The sequence below is a fragment of the Schistocerca piceifrons genome, chromosome 8 (assembly GCF_021461385.2).
Source record: "Schistocerca piceifrons isolate TAMUIC-IGC-003096 chromosome 8, iqSchPice1.1, whole genome shotgun sequence".
In the NCBI taxonomy this organism is placed as follows: Eukaryota; Metazoa; Arthropoda; class Insecta; order Orthoptera; family Acrididae; genus Schistocerca; species Schistocerca piceifrons.
Genome location: NC_060145.1, coordinates 61,823,259 through 61,845,063, shown reverse-complemented (window position 1 = coordinate 61,845,063; position 21,805 = coordinate 61,823,259). Strand labels below are relative to the sequence as shown.

Sequence of the window (21,805 nt, the reverse complement as noted above, 5' to 3'; positions counted from 1 at the left end):
TTAAAAAATTCTTTGATATCTATATTGGGCCTTTTGAAGTCATAGAAAATCCACACCCTAATGCTTATCGTTTGGTGTATCCTAAGTCAAAGAAATTATTTGGTCTCAGGAATGTTGTCTCTCTAAAACTGTATAAACAGAAATCATAATTTCAAAATTTAAATAACCTATTATCATCTAAAACAAAAGTCCTCCACTGGAATACGCTTGTTAGAACAAAACTGCCTGCACAACCAAGGGTGTATATTTGCATGTATAAATTAATAATTTGAAGTCACATGTTAATTGAAACTGATGAAAAAACACTGTTGTAACAAAGAATGAGAGAAAGATTTATTTTTACTTTTTTACAAAAGAAGTCTCCCTAGTGAGCATTTCTGAATTTTTCTAATTTTTGGAAGCTAAGTCTTCCCTGTGGGTGAAGGCATGCATGTGAGGACATGCATGCAAAGGTATAAGTTTCAAAACCAATTTAAGATAAAGCCTCATGATACATGAGCAGTTTATTGTTGTTTATACTGATGTTGTGGGGAGCAAAAGTACTCTTCACAAGAATGTGACTTGTAGTAATATTGTAGTAGAGAGACAAGTGTACATAAATAATTGCAAAAAATTTAGATAATACTGATGTATCTTTAGCTGTACTAAAAGAAGAAAATCACAAGCAAAAAAAAATCCAAAATAAAAAAAAAAACCATGAGTAAAAAAAAAATTTAAAAAGAAAATCTATATATATATATATATATTACTTTTTTATTCGTGTTTTTTTTCTTTTGTATACTTTTTGCTTATGATTTTCTTTTTAAATTTTTTTTTACTCATGGTTATATATATATAAATTAAATCTTATTCTAGGAAATGAGTTTTACCTTACTATTATTTTCAATCTGTATGCTGTATGTTAGAATATTTCTCATGTATGTTTTATACCATGTATGTCAAATAATTTCTTTACTTGAATTTTTTTGTGTATGAGATTGATGGGGAAGTATCACTGCAACAACAGCCAGTAACAAGTCCACAGATTCAAAGAGTCCAAATTTGGAAGAGGTTATCAGACTGCATCATTAATGTACTAATTGTGTAATACAGATCCATTACTGAGTGTGGTCGGGATTTTGTTGTATATGTCCATAACAACAAGAGCCCTGGGGAGCAGTTGTAATGGATCTGGGAGATGTTATTTTTTTACCGTATTTGTCGATACCGAATTGTAAATGTTTTCTTATATTTTTGTCAGAATTTATTATAATTTGTCTTATTATATGTTATTTTACTTCTGTTTTTGAGAGTAAAAGCATATTGATTACTATTAGACAATGTATCGAAGAATAGCAAAGAGACTGATTACAAGTGGAAACTTGTGAATTGTGTAAAATATCTTTGATGTTGGAGTCGTCTTTGACTATAGTCAGTCGGCAGCTAACTCTTGGTGTGTGTTGACGGAAGAACAATGTGAAGGTCGCAGTCATAAATAATTTTGAATTATGTTACTATTATTTTTGTATTAACTAAAAAGAAGAAACTACATTTGAAGAAACTGTATTTGAAACACCAAAATGAGAGAAACATGTTGAACCACGTCTTCTCTGCAGCCGACAAAGATGCATTGTGGAATCCTACTTAGACAACTGAAGCCAAGACTAATATCGCCTTGCAAACGTCTAACGGAAAAGGTACTGTCACGAAATATGGCAAATTTAAGTAAATAAAAAATAGTGACCATATTTTCAACCTGTGTCTTAGCCAGGAAGCCGTATTTCAAACTCCAGGCAATAGAAGGTTAAGTTAAATGTAACAATCCAAGCGGAATGTTATAGGGAGGAGGGGGGGGGGGGGGCAGCAGCATGAGGGAGGTTTGAATACAGATCTCGTGCTTTCTACTCAACATCATGATCACTCAACACTGACCCCGTGGTTCTTGCGGGTCGTTTGATGTTGCACATCTTTAGCTTGGAGCGTTCACTGTTTCTATTTTGCTTCTTCTTTCACAGTATAGTTCAGTTCACCTTCTCGTTTTTATTCTTGATCTGTGTTCAGTTTTTGACGGGCTATCCACTGGGCCATTATATCTGAGGGGGGTGCGATGGAGTGTTCCCCTTGTTAGAAAGCAACACTGTGGGTACAGCTTTGTTTGTAGATCGTCTCACTTCTTTCACAGGTAACCCTGCCTTTGATGGGATAGGAAGTGTTTGTGACAGCACTGGAATAAGTGGAAATGGGAGGATGGCAGGGGACAGGTCATGCAGGGGTGTGAGCCATGAGGCAATAGGGTTGGGAGCAGAGGTAGAGTAGGGACAGACAAGGATAAAGCACAGGTTTGATGGGCAGTGGAATACCACTGTGGGAGTGGTGGTGAGGATAGTGGGTACGATATTCCTCATTCCAGGCATTGTGAGAGGTACCTGAAAACTTAGCAGAGAATGTGATTCAGCTGCTTCAGTCCTGGGTGGTAATGAGTCACAACAGGAATGCTCCATTCTGGGCAGACAGGGGGTACGTGGTAGGTGATTAGGGAGACAAGGCACGGGAGATCAGTTTCTGTGCAAGATTAGGAGGATAATTTTGCCCTTTGAAGGCCTCAGTGAGACTGTTTATATGGCTTGTCACCAAAGATGTGATGACCACAAGGGGCTACAATGTTTGGAAGGGACCTTTTAGTACGGAATGTGTGGCAGCTGCCAAAGTGGAGGTATTGCTGGTGGTTGGTAGGTTGGATAGAGACGTTCCAGTGAGGTGGAGGTCAACTTCAAGGATGAGGAGGAAAAGGTGACATGAATCAGGGAGGAGGTGACTGTTGAGGTTCTGGAGGAATGTAGATATAACGTCCAACCTAGACTTTCCACTGTTTGACTTTTAATGGTGTTTGGTATCAGGGAGGAGGTGACTGTTGAGGTTCTGGAGGAATGTAGATATAACGTCCAACCTAGACTTTCCACTGTTTGACTTTTAATGGTGTTTGGTATATAATCATTTCAGTTTGTGCTCTGATTATTCGAAAGGACTGAGCTTAATTTTCGCAAAATACATTTGTCACATTCAGTCTTACTTTTCACATCTCCTACATATACACAGTCAATTTATAATCATGTACGTGTTTGTACCTGCATCTCCTTTTGCTGGCCTCCCAGATCACACATTCACCCTTATCAAAAGGTACAGTGTAGTGGTCCCTACTTACAGATCAATTCGGACTGGAAACACTCAGTATACAGATAGATTTAAAATTGTACTCTCTAAGCTGGCTATGAGCTTGTGTTTCATAAATATTGTATTAACAATTATTGTGTTAATAAAATAAAGAATGAATTTACACTCTTCAGTTCAACAGATACTCACCTCCCCCTGCCAACTGCTGATCGGTGGGAAAGTGTAGCTGCACCTCGAGCCACCCTTGGAGCCGGCCGCAGGAGACCTAGGGAGTGGGCGGCCATCTTCAGCTCTGCCACACGCCTCTGGAGCTCAGACGTGTCTCCTCCTTCCTGTTGTCGGGTGAACAAGTCGAGCTCCGCGTCCAGAATTTCACGTTGTGCCTGAATGGGAGAATGGCACACTGCATAAATATGTGAAATGATATGTCTCGTTCACTGACAAAATAATCACGATAATGTAGATTTTCATTGTACAGAGTGTATGTGGCCAAGTTAACAGTTGACACATCAAAAAATTCTACTGAATTGTTACAAAAACTACCATTTCCAAGGGAAGGTTTTAAAATTCGGCACTCTGAGATTACTAAGGACTGGTCTCATATTAATGTCTGCACAGTTACACAGGGTGTTACAAAAATGTACTGTATTTCCTCGATTCATCGCCAGTTGGCCCAATTGAAGGAAGGTAATGTTGACTTCAGTGCTTGTGTTGACATGCGACTCATTGCTCTACAGTACTAGCATCAAGCACATCAGTACGTAGCATCAACAGGTTAGTGTTCATCACGAATGTGGTTTTGCAGTCAGTGCAATGTTTACAAACGTGGAGTTGGCAGATGCCCATTTGATGTATGGATTAGCAAGGGGCAATAGCCGTGGCGCGGTACGTTTGTATCGAGACAGATTTCCAGAACGAAGGTGTCCCGACAGGAAGATGTTCGAAGCAATTGATCGGCGTCTTAGGGAGCACGGAACATTCCAGCCTATGAGTCGCGACTGGGGAAGACCTGCAATGGATGAGGCAATTCTTCGTGCAGTTGACGACAACCCTAATGTCAGCGTCAGAGAAGTTGCTGCTGTACAAGGTAACGTTGGCCACATCACTGTACGGAGAGTGCTATGGGAGAACCATTTCTTCCGTACCCTGTACAGCGTGTGCAGGCACTATCACCAGCTGATTGGCCTCCACGGGTACACTTCTGTGAATGGTTCACCCAACAATGTGTCAATACTCATTTCAGTGCAAATGTTCTCTTTACGGATGAGGCTTCATTCCAACGTGATCAAACTGTAAATTTTCACAATCAAAATGTGTGGGCTGACAAAAGTCCACACGCAATTGTGCAATCACATCATCAACACAGATTTTCTGTGAACGTTTGGGCAGGCATTGTTGGTGATGTCTTGATTGGGCCCCATGTTCTTCCACCTACGCTCAATGGAGCACGTTATCATGATTTCATACGGGATACTCTACCTGTGCTGCTAGAACATGTGCCTTTACAAGTACGACACAACATGTTGTTCATGCACGATGGAACTCCTGCACATTTCAGTCGAAGTGTTCGTACGCTTCTCAACAACAGATTCGGTGACCGATGGATTGGTAGAGGCGGACCAATTCCATGGCCTCCACGCTCTCCTGAGCTCAACACTCTTGACTTTCATTTATGGGGGCATTTGAAAGCTCTTGTCTACGCAACCCCGGTACCAAATCTAGAGACTCTTCGTGCTCGTATTGTGGACGGCTGTGATACAATACGCCATTCTCAAGGGCTGCATCAGCCCATCAGGGATTCCATGCGATGGAGGGTGGATGCATGTATCCTCGCTAACGGAGGAACATTTCCTGTAACAAAGTGTTTGAAGTCACGCGGGTACATTCTGTTGCTGTGTGTTTCCATTTCATGATTAATGTGATTTGAAGAGAAGTAATAAAATGAGCTCTAACATGGAAAATAAGCGTTTCCGGACACATGTCCACATAACATATTTTCTTTCTTTGTGTGTGAGGAATGTTTCCTGAAATTTTGGCCATTCCTTTTTGTACCACCCTGTATACTGTATTTACTTGAATGTAAGCTGCACTCGAATCTAAGGCGCACCTGAAAAATGAGACTCTAAATTCAAGGGGAGAGAAAAGTTTTAGACCGCACTTCCAAATCGAAACAAAGTTGGTCCACTGTAACATGAGACACAATTTAGGTTGAACGGATGAAGATACAGTTACAGTAGTTTGGTTCGAATTGTAAGCTTAGCAGTCAAGCTTTACCAGGTAGCCACTGCTATGTGTCAGGTGGCCCGTCCATATTTATATGGGTACCATTCCTTCTTCACGTGCTTCATCTGATTTGAATCAATTGCTTATTTTGCTTTGACCTAATAAGTGCCGTTATCTTTGTCGTAGGTGTTTACGTCACTGTAAGCTGAAAACGCATTATTGTACTGTGTCATGCATTGTTTGTCACATTCTGATAATGAGTATTTACAACCAGTTGCCGCTCACGGCATGGCTTGCTTTTGTGGGCACTAACGCCGCTTACAGAAGGAAAAAAAAAAAAAAGAGAGAGAGGGGAATTGTCTCATTAGTGAAACAGTGGCAAGAGATTGCTATTTGTTGTTACTTACAGTGCTGCTTTCTTTGATAATGATCAACAAGAACCAAATAATAGACTGTGTATGATAGAAGATGTTCTGAACGAGAGTTTAGCGAAAAATTTTCTCCATTTGAAAATCTTTGCAGACGCCTCTTTAGTACATTACATTCTGCACAGAAATTAGAGTCCTCTTAGATTTAAAACTCTAGTCAGTTGCTGTGCTTCATTTCTGATTGTACACTATTCAGCATAAGAATAATAAGAATATAAACGTGACATGATATGTATATTCCTCCGCATTTGCTATTGCCTCACTCCAGTTTCGTAGTTTATTAGGCAGACAGGATTTAAATGAGATGGTGGCAAACACGAAAGAATACATGGCATAATGTTTACATTCGAATGATTCTTATGGTGAAGAGAATACTGCATGTGATTCACGATTCATAAAAGTTCCTATTAGCAACCCTCTCTTGTCACAGGTAGGAAAATATTCAGAACGTAGAGTTGGCCATATTGACATACATCCCAAACAGTCTTGCCAATCAGATTTTCATAGTAGATTTTTAGTGATGACTTCAAATGCAGAGTGTGTTGTTGATGTCTTCAGTCCGTAGACTGGTTTGATGCAGCTCTCCACACTTTTCTATCCTGTGCAATGCAGAGTAGCAACACTTATAAAATAAAAATAAAAATAACTTAGAAATAAAATGCTGAAATTTAAAACAAAATTTTATTAGGTTTGTAATACAACTTATATGAAATGTTTAAAATACCAGTCATGATTCTGAATCACTATCACTCGATTCTTTGTTGCTCATTTCTTCATACAGAGCATCGTCCTCTGTACCATCTACTGCATTGGATATCAAACATTTTTTAAATGCTTGTTACACAGTCTCATTTGGAACACACTTCCATGCATCATAAATCCATTGGCACAATTGTTACAAGCTTGCGCATTTTATACATCCTGTTGGTGTCAGTTGTCTGTCACTTTTCGAAAGCCAGTCTGTGTACATGCGTTTAAGCTTGTCCTTAAATGGTTTATTCAAACAGACGTCAAGTGGTTGCAGAATTGACATCATCCTGCCTGGAATTACTGCCAAGTCCATTTTGCTTTCCTCTAATTTTCATTTTACTGCAGATGATGTATGGCCTGCGTACCCATCTAATACCAACAGACTGCGTAAACCAAGCATTGCACCAGGACGACGATTCCAAACACGCCTAATCCATTCCAGCATCATGTCCTCCGAAAACCACCCAGTTTCGTTTGCTTGTACAATTACAGTTTTTGGAAACACTTCCAATTTCGGTAAAGTCTTTCACTTGAAAACTATGAATGGGGATAATTTATGTCCATCTGCTGTGCAAGCAAGCATCACGGATATCTGCTGTTTTTCGCCGCTGATGTAAGAACACTTATGTCTTTCTTTCCTTTGGCGTGTGAAAATATACTGGAGTTTGGTCAGCATCTGGCCAAGAAGGTATTGCTTTTCTGTGCACCGCCTAATCATGAAACACTGAAATTCCACAAGTTTTTCTTCATAATTTTTCGGCAGCTTCTGTGCAACTAAAGTTCGCCTCCGAAGTGAAAAACCCCAGCGCTTCATAAAAAGATCAATCCAGCTGCGACTAGCCTTAAAATTTTAGACTTTTTGCCCTCTAGCAATTTCATGTGCCTTAATTTTTAAAATTTCGGCGTTCACAGGCAGGAATTTCTGACACTGTTCCTTATCAAATTCATTTAAAATCACTTCTATTGCATAATATTGGCCACACTTTGTCCCGCTAAATGCTTTCCTGCTACTTGAACATTCAAATAATTTGTCTCTCTGCAGTCGCCATTGCCTGACGTTGCTCTCATCAATCCCGTATCGCAGACTTGCAGCACGATTAGAACTTTGTTCCTTAAAAGAAATAACTCCCCCCTCGAATTTGGTAGTATAATAAAAGTGCTTCATTGTGGTTCACTAACACCAACAAGCACTTCACAAAATTCCACGAAGCAAAGGTGCCACTATGTGAAATCTTAATGAGCCCCAGTGTATCAACTTGTGCAACAATCCTAAACCTTGTGCACTGTTTTTATTTTTGTATAAAGACGAAACTCAGGGCAGAGAAAAAAGCTCGTCTTCTACCTTCTTTTTTTAATTTATTTAGTGACACAGAGTTTTTGGCGTTAGTATTTATCTTTGTGCCTGCAAAGCATGCCTGTTTAGTGCTACTTATATTCGACGGCAGAAGTTAGTTGTGGTAGCATCTACCAACATTTTTCAGAACTTCTGCTTACTTTGCACTAGATTCTAAGCCGCAGGCTGTTTTTTGGATTACAAAAACTGGAAAAAAAGTGTAGCTTAGATTCAAGTAAATACAGTAGTATTTACCGGAAAAGAACAGAGCCATAATGCACTGAGTGTATGCATGAGCAGAAGACTACCTTGAAAAAACTTAAGGTAAAATGCATAGCATTTAAAAACTAGTGCATCTCTAACTACTGGCTACTCAAAAAATAACTTTTAGAAAAAAGGAGGTTTCTTAAAGGCAGCAAACAAAAGGGAAATAATGTAAAGATTATTTAGGAATCATTCCTGACTGTGACTTCGCAAAACTATATCTGAAGATTTCAGGGAAAGTATTAAACAATGAGCAGCAACATATATCGTGGGATGGCTGTACAACTTTACAGGAAAACCTAAAATAGTTTAGCACACAATTGGAGAAAAAGTAGCCTGGTAGTCTGGTGTAATGTTGGGTGACAAGGGGGGGGGGGGGGGGCTGTTTCTTCGCAACTAGTATGTAGAAATAGTCAGAGGATTAGGAAAATGCAAAACATATTTGCGGACTTAGTTTGGAGTTAGTGCCTGTCTTGACATTCAGCACACTGAGCAATGGATTTATCATCACTGGGAAAGTACCATTTATGGGTGGCCAAACTGTTTATTATTGATAAAATTAATATACTGAATATTCTGTTCAGCAGTTTTTAAGAGATGTCATGGAAATCTCTAGTGGCTTTCTTGAAGGTAGTGATTCAATCTAGCATTGTCCATAATATGTGACCTGTATATGTGGTACTGTAAATTAACAATAAATAGCATCTAGTCACATATAAAGCTATTAGATAAGCAATAATAGTTTGGGGAGCTATAAGTAATAAATTTAGTCACATTCAAGGAAAAAATGTAGTAGGTATTCTGCACTGGAGCTGTGCCAATAACTTGCACAAGATAACAGTTTACATAGGCTGTATACAATTCCTCTATTCCCGGGCCCTCTCGAATACTTGTTAACAGTAAAAGGATTCTAAAACCAGTTGGAGCTAATACTGGTATTCATTAATTACCTCTTGAACAGTCTTTTTAGTTAATCCTCCAGCACTAAGAGAGGAAGTGCTTTTGACAGTAGGAACTACAGATGAACTCAGGTCTTTTCGGATTTGCTCAATTGTCTCCTGCAAGAAACAGAAAAAAATACGAATTAAAAACACAGCAATAAAAGCAAATGTAGTATAAAGACTTTCACGGTTCAGAAAAGATATAACACAAACATCTGAAAAAATATACCGTATTTACTCGAATCTAAGCCGCACTCGAATCTAAGCCGCACCTGAAAAATGAGACTCGAAATCATGGAAAAAAAATTTTCCCGAATCTAAGCCGCACCTGAAATTTGAGACTCGAAATTCAAGGGGAGACAAAAGTTTTAGGCCGCATCTCCAAATCGAAACGAAGTTGGTCCATTGTAATAGAGACACAATTTAGATCGAATGAATGACGATACAGCTACAGTAGTTTGGTTCGAGTCGTAAGCTTAGCAGTTACGCTTTGCCAGGTAGCTATTGCTATGCGTCAGGCGCTCCGTCCTTATTTATACGGGTATGCTTTCTTTTTCACGTGCTTCGTCTGGTTTGAATTGATTGCTTATTTTTCTTTGATCTGATAAGCGCCGTTTTCTTTGTTATAGGTGTTTACGTCATTCTACGCTAAAAATGCATTACTGTACTGTGTCATGCATTGTTTGTTGCATTCTGATAGTGCGTGTTTAGGGCCTGTCGCCGCTCGCGGCATGGCTTCCTTTTGTGTGCGCTACCGTCGCTTTTAAAAAAAAAAAAAGCCCGCCGCGGTTGTCTAGCGGTTCAGGCGCTCAGTCCGGAACTGCGGGACTGCTACGGTCGCAGGTTCGAATCCTGCCTCGGGCATGGATGTGTGTGAAGGGGACTGATGACCACAGATGTTAAGTCCCATAGTGCTCAGAGCCATTTGAGAGGGGGGGGGGGGGAAAGAGGAATCGTTTCATTAGCAAAACAATGGCAAGAGACTGCGATTTATTGTTACTTACACTGCTGCTTTCTTTGCTAATGATTAACAAGAACCAAATAATAGACTGTGTATGATAGATGGTCTGAACGAGAGTTTAGCGAAAATTTTTCTCCCTTTAAAAATCTTTGCAGGCGCCTCTTTAGTACATTAAATTCTGCACAGAAATTAGAGTCATCTTAGATTTAAAAATCTAGTCAATTGCCGTGCTTCATTTCTGACTGTATCACTATTAGGCATAAGAGTAATACGAATATAAAGATGGCATGATATGTATATTCTTCCCCGTTTGCTGTTGTCTCACTCTAGTTTCGTAGTTTATTAGGCAGACAGGATTTAAATGAGATAGCAGCAAACACGAAACAATATATGGTAAAATGTTTATATTAGTGTTATTCTTATGGTGAAGAGAATACTGCAAGTGATTCACAATTCATAAAAGTTCCTATTAGTAACCATCTCTTCTCACCGGTAGGAAAAAATCCAGAATGTAGAGTTGGCCATATTGACAAACATCCCAAACAGTCTTGCCAGTCGGATTTTCGTAGTACATTGAAATGCTGCTGCTACATTCGAAGATGAACAATACGGAATTTGTATTTACTTCGTTGGATAATGTACAAAAATGCAGTGGTCGAAACTCGGGGCAGAGAAAAAAGCTCGTCTTCCACTTTTTTTTTTATTTATTTAATGACGCGGCAGTTTTGGTGCCAGTATTTATCTTTGTGTCTACAAAACATGCCTATGTAGCGCTACATATATTCAACGGCAGAAGTTAGTTGTGGCGGCACCCACCAACATTTTTCAGAACTTCCGCTTGCTTTGCACTCGATTCTAAGCCGCAGGCGGTTTTTTGGATTACAAAAACCGGAAAAAAGTGCGGCTTAGATTCGAGTAAATACGGTACTTGTATTACTGGAAAACACAAAGCCAAAACCAAAACTTATTTCACACAATACAATATGACAACCAGTAAATATCATACATGTTTACCTCTTAATGTAACATTTTTTTTTACCAAATTATGTTCCAACGAATAATGGAAAACATCCCATATTGAATGGCATCATTACATACAGACACATAAAGACTGTTTTTAAAGTTCAAAATAGTTACAAAATTTTGAAGATCACCGATATTAAAATCCCAAGCAGACTCGTGCACTAGACTTCAACTAAAATATGCTAAAACTTGAAGTCATTTTTCATTTTGTGTGTACCTATTAAGTCTAAACATGGATTTCATAATGGTTTCCAGTGAACATAAATCTTGGAAGAGCTTGCTGGAGCACGGTGGATGTATCTATCTCATACTAGTGGTGGGCACTTGTCACTCAGCTGACGAAATGTCATCACTTTCAGTCCCTAATAAAGTAACATCATGTTGTCCTTCACTATCTGAGCCGCTAAATTCAATGTCAAACTCAGGATGACTACAGCCATCCTTTTTTGAAAGCAATGTCTAAATAACAATACAGGAGAGAATCTTAAAGTGTCCATGTTGTTGTTGAGTATCGAAAGTGGCACATAGTAAAGATGATACCTAGTGGCAACCACCTCAAACAAAACATGACAGCCACGCTACAGTGTAGTATCAGATGCTCTCTAGTGGCTGAACGTGTAATTATCAGTGATGAAACAGATATAAGCGGGTTTTTAGTTTTTTGAAGGTCTGGTCTTAAGTTGCTCAAATATACCCCAGATTTTAAGTTAAAGGGTTAAATATTAGCACACAAATTACAATTCAACACATTTCCTCCTCCTGTCTTCAATACATAACTTTGGATTGTTAGAAATGAAGTACAACTGCAGTCAGACCACAATGGGATACAGAATCAGCTATGGCTCTGTTACAGGAAACACTCCACAATCATCCGAGAGTTATGGCCAACTGAAGTAAACCAACACATAATGTCTAGATGAGGGTTTGTAGCTTTTACAGTACTACTCATTACATTAAGCCAGGACCGTTCACCGATCTGCTCATGTGAGCTGCCTCATGTTGATGCCGCAGCAGTTAGCAACGGGCCAGCTCATGGCCAGTAATGGAAGGGGAAGAGGAAGGGCAGCTAGGAGGAATCTGCACAAGGCAGCTCGGCACGAGAAACGGCTGTATGGTGGCTAATTAATGCCTTTCCTAAAACTGCTGCAGTAATGAGAAATGACAATGAAATGAAATTTACATTTATTTTAATTGATAAGGCAAAGTATATTGGCCAGCTGAGTATGAAGCATGATATTGATTAGATTGATGCACCCTTATTACAAATGTTGTTTTTAGATGAAGTTTAAACTGACATCAAGATGTATTTCGTGACTACTTTATGCATACGTTAAACATCAGAACACCACATGTCAATGAAAATTACTAATTTTGCTTTACACTAATGCATCAATGTCTGGTATCACATTCAGAGCACTGCCAATTCAAAGTCTGTCAGTGAGCTTCAGTGGGTGCATTTCGCTCTCTTCACTGTGTAAAGAAGTTGTTCGTGAAAATATGTAGGTCCAAACATTGACATAATTGTAGTTGCAAAACTTGTGAAGTTGTGGAAATCTATGCTGTAGAATATTTTTATATGGATCTTCAAGAATTATAAGATATTATCAGTCAATTGCCTGTCACACTAAAGGTCTACAACTGTAGGAAGACATCCTGTACTGAAGTGTAATACGTTGATGCTGATGATGTGTAATAGGTTGATGCTTTGCTTTGAAGATCCTAACCCGGCCATAACACTACTTTTCTTTTAAAAGAGCTACTCTTCACTTTTAGCACTGCACCATTAAGTATACGAGTCCTGTCTAAAAAGTATCCGACCTTTGGCCAGAAAAAAATATTTTGAATTCGTGACAAGGTTGGGACCCTAATCCCCTTCAAAGTAGGCCCCTTGTGCTTGCAGACAACACTTAGCCCACCGATCCTTCCACTGCCAGAAACACCTATGGAAGTCTTTTTTTGGAATGGTGTTCAGCTCTGTCATCGTGTTCCGCATTATCTCTTCTCTACTCTCAAAATGGCATCTTTTCAGTGGCCTCTTCAATTTTGGAAACAACCAGAAGTCACAAGGAGCCATGTCTGGAGAGTAGGAAGGTTAGCGAACGGTTGTAATTCCATGTTTGGCCAAGAAATTTTGGATGAAGTGGGATGAATGTGCGAGGTCAATTTCATGATGCAGTTGCAAGTTTTTTGCCGTCCACATGTCTGGTCTTTTGTGCCAAACTGCGTCGCAGGGGCGCTGAAGAACATCTTGACAATACTCCGTTGTCACTGTTTGTCCTTCTGGTGTGTATTCATGATGCACAATTCCATGGACATCAAAGAAGACAGTCAGCATCACCTTGATTTTGCTTCACACCTGCTGCACTTTCTTTGGCCTTGGAGACTCGGGATGCTTCCACTGTGATGACTGTCATTTTGTTTCTGGGCCGTACCCTGATTTTTTTTTTTTTTTTTAAGGTGCAAACCTGCGACGGTCACAAGCGCCCATTCTGTGGCTTAGGGAAGGGTAAAAAACCAAATGTTAAATCAGCAACAATGGGAGCAAAACTCATAAAAGAGGGAAACGGAAGGAAATCTTAGAAAACTACTACTGAAGGGGTGGGGGTTTCCCCAAAAAAAGTGTTTCAAATGAGTGATGTCATCTCACTGACACTGAAACTCGAGGACGCGACTGGCTGAGAGCATGTCATCTGCTGAAAGGGAAGGTATCTCAGGCAACATCTGTAAACGGGCACTTAGTGGATTAAAATAGGAGCACTGAAGTAAAAGGTTTCTCACCATCCACAGTTGAGAGCAGTGGTGACAAAGTTGGGGAGGATCGTCACTTAAAAGATGTCGGTGGCTAAAAAGACAGTGCCCTACCCGGAGTCTAGTTAAAATTACCTCCTCCCGACGACGAGTCCGGAAGGAAGAGGTCCAAGCACAGGGAAGAGGTTTCACGTCCCACAATTTATTATCGGAAAGTGTAGACCAATGTGTGTGCCATAAAAGAGCAACACGACGGCATAAAACGCTCTGTAGATTGGCTAAGGGACCCATGCGAACAGCGGGCCGTTGGAAGAGAGACTGCAGCCTTGGCCGCTATATCGGCTGCCTCGCTTCAATGGATACCAACGTGCCTTGGGATCCAGAGGAATTCCACAGAGACGACCCCCAACTGGAGCAAGTGGAGGCAGTCCTGAATCCAGTGGACCAGAAGGTGGACAGGATAAAGAGCTTGGAGGTTGAGGAGAGAGCTGAGCAAATCCGAGCATATAATATAGTGTAGCCACTTACGGTAATGGATGTATTGGACAGCCTGGAGAACAGCACAAAGCTCCGCAGTTAAAACCGAACACTGGTCGGAAAGGCGAAATCTAGTAGGGGTGTCGCCAACAATATGGGCACTCCCAACTCCAAATGTGGTTTTTGAGCCGTCAAAGTAAATAAATGTGGCATCCCTCATTGGTGCGCATAGAGCAGCAAACGCCCGGTGATAAACTATGGAGGGGGGGGGGGGGGGGGAGGGTGTGCACTATCCTTGGGAAGCTAACAAAGGTCACGGAGCAGGCAGGTCTGGGGACGAAGCTAAGGTGGCACTGTACCCCCACCTGTCAAGAAAGTTTTAGGAAAGTGGAAGGAAAGAGAACGTAGCAGTTGACAGAAGCAGACTGTCGATGGTGGTAGAGAGGAAGGGCAGCCTGCACACCATAAATCCAAGGAAGTGTCAAAAAAGCAGAGTGGTCACCCATACAGTTTATGCAACGATGGGATGGAGGTGGACAATCACCCTCACGGGCATTCCTGCCACATGTAACGCATTTGGCCATATTGGACTGGCTAGTATGACTAAACCACTGACACCAATAGCAACGTCTAGGGTTGGGGATGTAAAGGCGAACTGAAATTATCTTATATCCCGCTTTAATGTTTGATGGAAGTTGAACTCTGTCAAATGTCAAGAAGAGAGTACGGGTCGGTATCATGTCCTTGTCAACCCTTTTCAGGACTCTGTGTACAACCGTTATGTCCTGGTCAGAAAGGTAATTTTGAATGTCCTCGTTGGACAAACCGTCAAGTGAGAGTGTATAAACCATTCCGCGTGATGAATTTGAAGTGCGGTGCGCATCCACCTGGACAGGGAAGGTGTATAGCAGTGTATTTCGCAGCAATTTTTGTGCCTGGAGGTCACTGACAGTTTCAAACAACAAGGTGCCATTTATAATTGGGAACAAGACTTTACAGGACCCTCAATTGCGTTGACACCTTTCTGAATAATGAAAGGGTTGACTGTGGAGAAGTCTTGACCTTCGTCAGACTGGGAAACAACCAGGAACTTTGGCACTGATAGAAGAATTGTCCATGGCTGAGATTCATCTAGCTTTTTTTTGTGGGCAGAGTTGTAGACTTAGAGGAAACCATTGCGAAAATATCCCTCATGCTTACCGGCACCTCCGATGGTGCACTCCTTCCTCATGTGAGCCCTCCCTCCCTGAGGGCATTTCCAATTGGGTGATTGTCCACACGTCAGGTCACACCTCCCGAGAAACTGTTGGAGGGACCAATCGGCATGTTCGGAAGGTACCAACTCGGGTAATCACTCCTCCCTGGGACTGAACTTTACCAGGGGTTAAGTACATGTCCTACTTGTCTACCCAGGGCAGGGAATTATGCATTACCCCATCACTTGCTACGCATGGAAATGCGTGGGTTGGCCTTCAGACATGCACAGGGAGGAAAGACAGAGAAAGGGAGGAACAAAGAAAAGGAAAGAAGAGAGGTCTCAAATGCCGCAGCGGAGAACAGGGTAAAGAGAAGAGGCAAGTAGAAGAGAAGGACAAAGGGAGGACAGAGACTTTCCAGCAGAGAGAGCAAAGAAGAAAAACTAGTCTTACAGTCACAAGTGTCCATCTCCGGACATAGGCACAAAACATACTTACAAAGAGAGGGAGAAGAGCAGGGGGCGGGGGGGCTGGGTGTAAGGATGGGGGGGGGGGGATCGGGGATGGGGAGGGATGTGGACAAGGAGGGTATGCAGCCCGGAAAGGAAAGAGAGCTGCACTAGCTCTGGGTCTCGCGCTTGCCACACACGTACCCACAAAAGAGTTGTGGATCTCCTAGGGAGAACTGGGTCATACCCGTAAACACGACTCATCTCCAGTTATTACAGTGTTCAGAAACCCAGGATCAGTATTGGTGGTGTCCAGAAGGTCCTGTGTAACGTCAAAACGGAGGTCTTTTTGTTCCAGCGACAACAACTTGGGCACGAATTTCCCAGACACTCGGTGCACATTCAAATCATCGTGCAAAATTGCAGGTGCAGAATCTTTACTCACTCCAACCTCTAGGGAACTTTCCCGCATGGTCAAACGACGATCTGCCATCACCAAATTTTGCACCCTCTCAACAACAGCTGCACTCCAAGCAGTTTGGGGCCCGCCAGAACAATGGTCACTCTCCACTGATGTGCAGCCATTTTTGAATCGGCTGAACCACTCCTTAATTTGTGTTACACCCATTGGATCTTCTCCAAACATATGCTGAATCTTACGAATTGTTTCGCTTTGAGAATCACCAAGGTTTTGACAAAATTTAATGCGGTAACTTTGCTCAACACGTTCAGTCATCTTGAGAGAATCAGTAATCCGACCTCATTCAGCGACCGGCAGGCAATGACTGAAGCACTGGAAGGTGGGGACCAAATTCCTTTACTGTAAAAAGTGGTGCTGCACTATCATCTCTACTTTGCACAGGAAAATCAAAGGTTGGATACTTATTAGACAGACCTCGTATACACTTGCGTTTAAAAGTATGGTGAACTTATTTTCATTCCTCTGAAGACAGCATCACATTTACACTTCCCCTGCACTACATAATGACATCCTATACCCACATTTTACCACAAGCACTCACAGCTCAGGCAGCAAGTAAGTGTGGAGTTCTCCTGCTCAACTAGCCTCCTCCTAAACAGGCCTGCCTTAAGCAATGTGCCACATTTCCATAAACTGAAAATGCCTTTTCAGTAAGAAAAGTAAAACAATGGCCCTGAAACAATTTGTTAGAAGTTCCAGTAAAGGAAATTCTGACATGGAAATGACATACAAAAATGAGAAAACAAGTCACTTGCACCTAAGACAGGTAACACAAGAACACATTTAACTACAGTAGCTTCCAAACAAGACACCACTATTTTTATACCTTAAAAAAGGAACAAAGTAACCATCCAACCAACGCACCGACTTTCAGCAAGTAACACACTTCCTAATGTCCTAACAAGTCTAGTCCCAGTCTGCTTGTATTAATAGAAGGGATGTATTGAACTCCCATACTAAAGTTTGTCATTGCTGTATTGCTTCTCTGAATTAATATTCCACAGTGTAACTGTCAAGGCCGAGTAGTTCTAGGTGCTTCAGTCTGGAACCGCGCGACTGCTACGGTCGCAGGTTCGAATCCTGCCTCGGGCATGGAAGTGTATGATGTCCTTAGGTTAGTTAGGTTTAAGTAGTTCTACGTTCTAGGGAACTGATGATCTCAGATGTTAAGTCCCATAGTGCTCAGAGCGATTTGAACCATTTGTAACTGTCAAAAAACAATATGTTCCACCAACAGAAGAACCACAATATTATTTCACCCATCGATTTCATACTTAATTATGTGTGGTTTCCACAAATAAATCAAATCCTTACTCACTATTACCATACCAATCAATGTAATACTTCCAAATTCATAATCCATCACTTTAGCAAACTGTCCAGATAATTCTGGCGCAACACAATTTCATGCAACAGTCCTGAGCATTATCCAAATGATGAACCCTCCTATCATTCTGGTGCATGACCATCAGTGCCCTGGAATGACTGAACGTAACAGCAAGACAGTGCTCCTGCCGATAAAAAGGCACGCTCAGCTCTGAAAATTCCAGAAAGCCAACAATGCGCACTCATAAGTCATCAATTTAGCTAACCGTTCAAATAATTTTGCTGCAACAACTGCATGCAACCATTCTGCACAACCCCCAAATGATGATTCACTCATCTCATTCTGTCAGAAAACTGGCAATGTTTGGGCACTGCTGAACAAAACAATGTCCCTGGGGAGTGTGTGCACAGTTCTGAAAGTTGTAGTGATGCACGACTTACTATGTCGTACCTTTATCAGTAATAGTACCCCTTACATGCTGCACAAACTGTTTACAATGCACCCACTTCACAAATAAGCTACCTAATTTTGAGTTTCTCTAGAATGGTCAGAAATGCAGTCACGTGGCAGCACATACATATCTCTGTGGGAAAGAAATTAAAGAACTAAGTAAAAATCACCATATTTTCCATATAAATTGCAATGCCACTTCACATGCTAAGTAGCTGCCTGTCAATAACAGATTTTTAAGTACATCATTCCTCATGAATGCATTTTCAGATATTAATATGTCTGCTTGTGTCTGTATGTGTGGATGGATATGTGCGTGTGTGCGAGTGTATACCTGTCCTTTTTTCCCCCTAAGGTAAGTCTTTCCGCTCCCGGGATTGGAATGACTCCTTACCCTCTCCCTTAAAACCCACTTCCTTTCGTCTTCCCCTCTCCTTCCCTCTTTCCTGATGAGGCAACAGTTTGTTGCGAAAGCTTGAATTTTGTGTGTGTGTTTGTGTTTGTTTGTGTGTCTATCGACCTGCCAGCACTTTTGTTCGGTAAGTCACCTCATCTTTGTTTTTATATATAATTTTTCAGATATTAAGTTATACCAACTTATTATTCACTTGGAATAAAGTGTAAATCGATAGTAAACACTGATGGGAAAATTGTACCTAAGTTGAAGGTCAGTACCAGACAAAATGACTGTAGCATTAACCACAAGCAGTACAGAATTACAATTTGACATCCACAGTGACTAAGTGGTTCAACTTCAATACCATTCCCATTAATTGTATCTCCTGAATAGCTCAAAGTTTTCCACAATATGGGCTCAAATTCTGTTTAAGTATAGTTGACCTAAAATGTCTAAGGGATTGTGAAGATTTACAAAGATATGAGAATACAGACAGTTACACAAAATACAATATTTGTCTTGCACAGAAATCAAATGCCACTTACAATTATACCAGCTACACAAATACTGAAATATTACATACCTGCAGTTTTTTTATAGTTGCCATGAGGGCTTCACGCTGCTCTGGAGCAACACCTTTCTCCAGCCGTTCTATAAGTGATTTCTGTTCTGCAAGCTGTTTTTCCAGCAGCTCTTGCTTTCGTTTCCGGAGATCAGCAGTTAATTTCATTGCTTCCTAGAAACACAATATTAAGTGCATCATTAATTTTGTGTGTGTGTGTGTGTGTGTGGTGTGTGGGGGGGGGGGGGGGGGTTAAGGAAAAGTTTTAATAGATAAATAAATATTAAACAGTTTGTGAATTTCTTACTTGTGTGGGAGATTGTAGCGGATTCTATAATGGGAATTCTTTACTTTCCAGTTTCCTAATAATTGAGCACAAAAAGTGCACGATGTGATCATTGCACATAAGGTGTCAAGTCAGAACTGATAAATTTTTCGTGTATTTGCATTACAGCAACATTCAAAATGATGCAACAGTCCACATCCATTTTAGCTGTCTTAATGTAATTAAAAACACATTCGATAATTAATACAACTTTTTAAAAGCTTCTCATGTGTGAGACAAAACTGCTATGATGTACAATAAAAATCTGTCAATATCAGGAACAAAACTATTGTCACATTCTGTCATATATTGGGTTGTAACTGTGATAGTTTTCTGCAATTATGGTCAATAAATGAAGAAATCATGTTATTCAATGGTAGCTAATGACAAAGTGTTCAGATTTTGCATATTTTGCACATCATTTTTTTATGGTACCTGGTGTTGTATCTTTACAAATTATGATATTTTGGAGGTACCAGGCTACTTTAAATTCAAATTTAAAATGCATATATTTGGATATTTTTGGCGTCTGAGCATATTATTGTCATATTTAGAGGAAATGGCCACAAAGATGCATATTTTTGGCATTTTGAGATCACACTGAGGTTTATTTTGTTCTCTGATAACCCAAGAACCTTCCAGAATATTAGGCAAATAAATTTCCAAAATGAGATAATACGGAACAAGCCATCAGAATAAAAGCCTTTAGGTAAATGTGGGTAGCTTATGGAGGGACATAGTATTGTTTTTCCACTTGGGTAGTCTCTGGGATAAGGATGCTAAATACTTGTAATGGTTCATTGTTGAAAGATGGATTATCGGAGTAGAAACGTGCTTCGGTTATTTGTTGCTTGCAGTTTATACATGTTCAGGTAACTCACCTGATCTCTTCAGTGCGCCAACAATGCCCTACTAGTTATTGTTGGCATATCGGAACATGAATAATTCTTGCTTGTGTTTCCGTGCTGTTCACATTGACTCTTTGCTACCTTCTTCAAATTACGAATATGCCCAGGCCAAAAACCAATAATTTACGGAAACGGATTGGGAGCGAATGTGCTTTCACAATGGACAGAAAAACAATATTATGCCAACTATGTGAAAAAGAGGTAAGTTTAATTTTGTTTTTATCTTTTTCAATAATTTTTCCAAGGGATTCAAACAATTATTAAGTTCATTTGTAAATTTGAGTGCACGTTTTCTATGTACGAATTGGGGGGGGGGGGGGGGGGGGACCTTTAGGAATTGCATTCGGCATTCTTGCAATTTCTTTTTTTTTTTTAAGTTAACTGTTGTGGGGGAATCAAAGTATCACTCGTAGGTACACACTGTTCTCTTACATTTTTGTACAATTGTACATACTTACTGATATTTATTCACTTCTCCAACGCTTTAGGTCAGGGATGAGAAAAAAATTTCAACTGGATCAGCATAAGAAGACATTTCAGCACCAGAATAATGTACCCAAGACATGGTTAAAAACATCACAGCAACCACTGACCTCATTTTCAAAGCATATGGACAACAAAAATGAGATCAATGAAGGTCCTTAAGAGGCTTTAATAAAAGCAAACATCCCCTTGAATAAGCTGGAGAATGAAGGATTAAGAACCTTATTGAAAAAATACACAGGAAAAGATATTCCTCAGGAGTCAATGCTCATAAAGAACTATGTGGACCCATTATATGTAAAGGTATGGTTTTTTTGGTAATTTTTTTTTAACGTAGGTATGTGAAAGTCAATGGATTTAATTTGGTATATACATGGGTCAAAATAATAGTTGTTTAATTTTTAAAAAATAAAAAACTCGAAAAATAAATTTAAATTGGGGAAAAGACGAACGGAGGAAGGGAAAAGCCAAACGGAGGAAGGGAAAAGCCAAACGAAGAAAGGGAAAGGCCAAACGAAGAAAGGGAAAAGGCCAAACGAAGAAAGGGAAAAAGGCCAAACGAAGAAAGGGAAAAAGGCCAAACGAAGAAAGGGAAAAAGGCCAAACGAAGAAAGGGAAAAGGCCAAACGAAGAAAGGGAAAAGGCCAAACGAAGAAAGGGAAAAGGCCAAACGAAGAAAGGGAAAAGGCCAAACGAAGAAAGGGAAAAGGCCAAACGAAGAAAGGGAAAAGGCCAAACGAAGAAAGGGAAAAGGCCAAACGAAGAAAGGGAAAAGGCCAAACGAAGAAAGGGAAAAGGCCAAACGAAGAAAGGGAAAAGGCCAAACGAAGAAAGGGAAAAGGCCAAACGAAGAAAGGGAAAAGGCCAAACGAAGAAAGGGAAAAGGCCAAACGAAGAAAGGGAAAAGGCCAAACGAAGAAAGGGAAAAG

General features: G+C 40.4%; 1 protein-coding gene across 6 annotated transcripts in view; it reads right to left on the bottom strand.

Annotated features, from left to right (window-relative positions):
* LOC124711622 (zinc finger protein swm) overlaps positions 1-21,805 on the bottom strand; it is a 258,270-nt gene that overhangs the window by 58,414 nt on the left and 178,051 nt on the right. For all 6 annotated transcript variants that reach the window (XM_047241789.1, XM_047241792.1, XM_047241793.1 and 3 more), the window contains 3 exons: positions 19,182-19,334; positions 9,099-9,206; positions 3,340-3,533 (listed from right to left, as the gene is read on the bottom strand). In XM_047241789.1, coding sequence (XP_047097745.1) covers positions 3,340-3,533; positions 9,099-9,206; positions 19,182-19,334 — 455 coding nt within the window. The remainder of the gene's footprint in view (positions 1-3,339; positions 3,534-9,098; positions 9,207-19,181; positions 19,335-21,805) is intronic.